The sequence below is a fragment of the Nestor notabilis genome, unplaced genomic scaffold (genome assembly GCF_000696875.1).
Source record: "Nestor notabilis isolate BGI_N333 unplaced genomic scaffold, ASM69687v1 scaffold2081, whole genome shotgun sequence".
Lineage (NCBI taxonomy): Eukaryota > Metazoa > Chordata > Aves > Psittaciformes > Psittacidae > Nestor > Nestor notabilis.
In genome coordinates, this window is record NW_009915873.1 from 34,256 (window position 1) to 37,418 (window position 3,163).

The following is a 3,163-nucleotide window of genomic DNA, read 5'->3' on the forward strand; positions in this document are numbered from 1 at the left end:
GCTCACAGTCCCCCAAAATGAACAACCCCTATGGGAACCCTTTCCTGGGAGAGCCCCTTGGATGAGCTCCAGCAGCCAGGAAGGGGCTAGCTGACCCATGTCATTGAACTCAGGTTGCAGCCCATCGGGAAGCTGAGCGGCCACATTGGGCCTGTGATGTGTCTCACGGTAAACCAGACGGCGAGCAACCACGACCTGGTGGTCACAGGCTCCAAAGATCACTATGTCAAGGTACTCACCTCCTCCAAGAGCAGAGCCCTGTGTCACACAGGGAAGCCCAAATGTTACTAACCCCTAACGTCTCTTCTCATAGAATCATGGAATGATTTGGGTTGGAAAGAACCTAAAGATCATAGAATCATAGAATAGTTCATCTGGTTCCAACCCCCAAACTCTCTCTCTCCTGAAATCTGAGCCCAGATTCTGATTTCATCTCTGCATGGGAGATTTTTGTGTATCTCCTCACCCCAAGTCTTGCTTGGTCCGTGATAGAAATGCACCTTTGGAGATGGATTTGCATTTCTGTCCTCCCTCAGGCTCTCCTCTCCCTCAGGCAAGTACCTCCTGTGGCTGGTACTTGCATGTTACGGCTGACCCAGGTTTGCAGCTCACCCTGTTATGCTCAGTCCTCCTCCTCAGTACAGAATGCCAATTCCCTCTCCCCTTTCCAGACTCAGCCTGGGTGCCCTGAGCCTGGAAAACAGAGGGGGTGATAGCCACATTCTCCAAGAGAGGGTCAGCTCCGTTTCCAGTGCCATCTGAGGTCTTTCCTCACTCTTCTTCCCCCCAGGTATTTGAGATTGCTGAGGGCATGGCGGGCAATATTGGTCCCACTCACAACTTTGAGCCCCCTCACTATGATGGCATCGAGTGCCTGGCCATCCAGGGAGACATCCTCTTCAGCGGCTCCAGGGACAATGGCATAAAGAAGTGGGATCTGGAGCAGCAGGAACTTATCCAGGTCTGGAGGGAAGCATATGGTACAGGTCCTCAGAGTAACTTGGGGTAACGTGTGGCAGAGGAGTATTGCTACTGACAGGACTCTTGTCCAGGGACCTGATGCCAGTGTCCTTCACTGAGCTCACCAGGGAGGGTATTCCCATTCCTAGGAATGTGGCAGTGCATGGATGGGGTGGCTCTGTGCTGTAGGGCACTCAGGATTGCCAGCTCCCTCTGGCACACAGGCTGCAGCATCAGTTGCAGTGCTGGGTGAGGTGTTCCTCTCTGAAGATCAGATGTTATCTCCTGCCCATGGAGGTGGTGGGTGGAAAACAAACCCTGACTTTTGAATCCATCCTCTTGGCCTCCTAACTTTGCTTCATTAGTCCCACAATCCAGATCAGCCCCAGGGCACAACAGTAAGGATCTGACCCGTGTTGGGTGCATGAGGTTGGTGGTGCTGCTGCAGATGAGGTTACTCCTGATCTCTGCTCTGTGCCTACAGCAAATCCCCAATGCCCACAAAGACTGGGTGTGTGCCCTGGCCTTCATCCCTGGGCGCCCCATGGTGCTGAGCGCTTGCCGAGGAGGCATGATCAAAGTGTGGAACGTGGACACCTTCACCCCAGTTGGGGAGATCAAGGGGCACGACAGCCCCATCAATGCCATCTGCACCAACTCAAAGCACATCTTCACTGCTTCCAGGTGAGCCCCGGGCTTTCTGTTTCCCAGAGCCCCTGGGGAGGTGGGAGAGCCCTGGGTTGAAGTGTCATCCCCAGGCCTGGGTGGGTTTGTGCTTGGTGGACAGGGAGCAAGGAGGGAAGGAAAGGGGGAGTCTCACAGCTTTCTAGTCCGTCCACTCCATCTCATCTTGTCCACCTTTAGCCTGCCCCATGTCATGGCCTGCCCACTGCAGTGCCTGACCATCCCCTTCCCATGCTCTGGTGATGCCTTGGGTTTTCCCTCTCCCCGGGGCTGGACATCCTCTGCTGCTCTCGGGGAGCTCTTTGGCAGCAAGACTCTGATATCCTCTTTTCCACCATGTCCCTTTTCTCCCTTCCTTTTTCTCTGTCTCTCTCTGTCTCTCCTCCTCCCCACCTCCCATCTGTGCCACAGTGACTGCCGGGTAAAGTTATGGAATTACGTGCCTGGGCTCACCCCTTGCCTTCCACGACGCGTCCTTGCCATAAAGGGCCGTGCTACTAGTCTGCCTTGACCCTCCTGCTCTTTCTCTCTTGCTCATGCAGTCTTCTTCTGTCTTTTCTTCCCTTTCCTCTTTCTCTCCATCTTTTTCTCCCTCTGTCTTTCTGTCGCTTGCTTTCACTCCTCTCTCCCTCCCCCTCTCTCTTTTTCTTCCCTTCTCTCTGGTCTGAGCTGCTTCTTCACGGTATGAAACTATTTTGCGTTTTTCCCCACTTGATAAAGCTTTGCTAGAAGAGACTTGTCCCCTTGTCCCGGTCACACCCCTGCGGTAGTTTGGTTTCCTTGCTTTGGTTTTTCTCCTTGCTGAGTGCCTACATCCACTGTGGCAGCTCAGAGGACACTGTGGCCTTGCCCACCCCCTTGCATGGATGGTGGGGTGGGAGTCAGCAGCCACCCCTGTACCAGCCCATGCCCTGGGAAGACCAAGCACAGCAGCTCCCTGCAGTGTCACTGCTTTGACCTAGAGTCACTTGTGGGGTGCAGAGTCCTGTTGTCAGGGTCAGCCCTGGAGGTCACCATTTTTCATTGTCCCCAACTGTTGCCAGTGGGGTGAGCTGGAGGCTGAGCCCCATTGGGCCTGTCTGCTCCCCAAAACGGATTGGGCAACCTCTTGCCATGAGAAAAGGGTCTTGTGGGGTGCATGCTGCCACGGGCTGGGGGCGGGCAGTATTGCTCCTCTCTGCAGGACCCCTGGGGTCACACCATCCCTCTCACCTTTGTTTCTCAGTGACTTGACAGTGAAGCTCTGGAGCGGGAGGAGGTTACCCGCAGGGTCCAACTAGGAGCTGCAAAGACTGGAGGACGTGACAGGAGGGTGAAGGCTGGGGTACCTCTCCCTCCCTATCAAGACCTGGTCATCTCTAGGAGCTCAGCCCAGGGATAGGGATTTCTTTGTGCCTGACCCGGAGGGGTGGAGGATGTCCCATCTGGTACTTTGGCTGCTAGCTCCTGTGAGGGCATCATCAGCTCCACCTTCCCTCCTGCTGAGGTTTCTTGATGGTTTTCCAGTGACCAGAAAGTG

General features: G+C 54.9%; 1 protein-coding gene across 1 annotated transcript in view; it reads left to right on the forward strand.

Annotated features, from left to right (window-relative positions):
• The window catches only part of KIF21B (kinesin family member 21B), a gene marked incomplete at its 5' end in the record, with an annotated part of 23,764 nt that extends 20,840 nt beyond the window's left edge, over positions 1 to 2,924 (forward strand). Inside the window, 4 exons of the mRNA XM_010024325.1 lie at positions 114 to 231; positions 791 to 961; positions 1,445 to 1,644; positions 2,870 to 2,924. Coding sequence (XP_010022627.1) covers positions 114 to 231; positions 791 to 961; positions 1,445 to 1,644; positions 2,870 to 2,924 — 544 coding nt within the window. The remainder of the gene's footprint in view (positions 1 to 113; positions 232 to 790; positions 962 to 1,444; positions 1,645 to 2,869) is intronic.
• Positions 2,925 to 3,163: the final 239 nt, after the last annotated feature.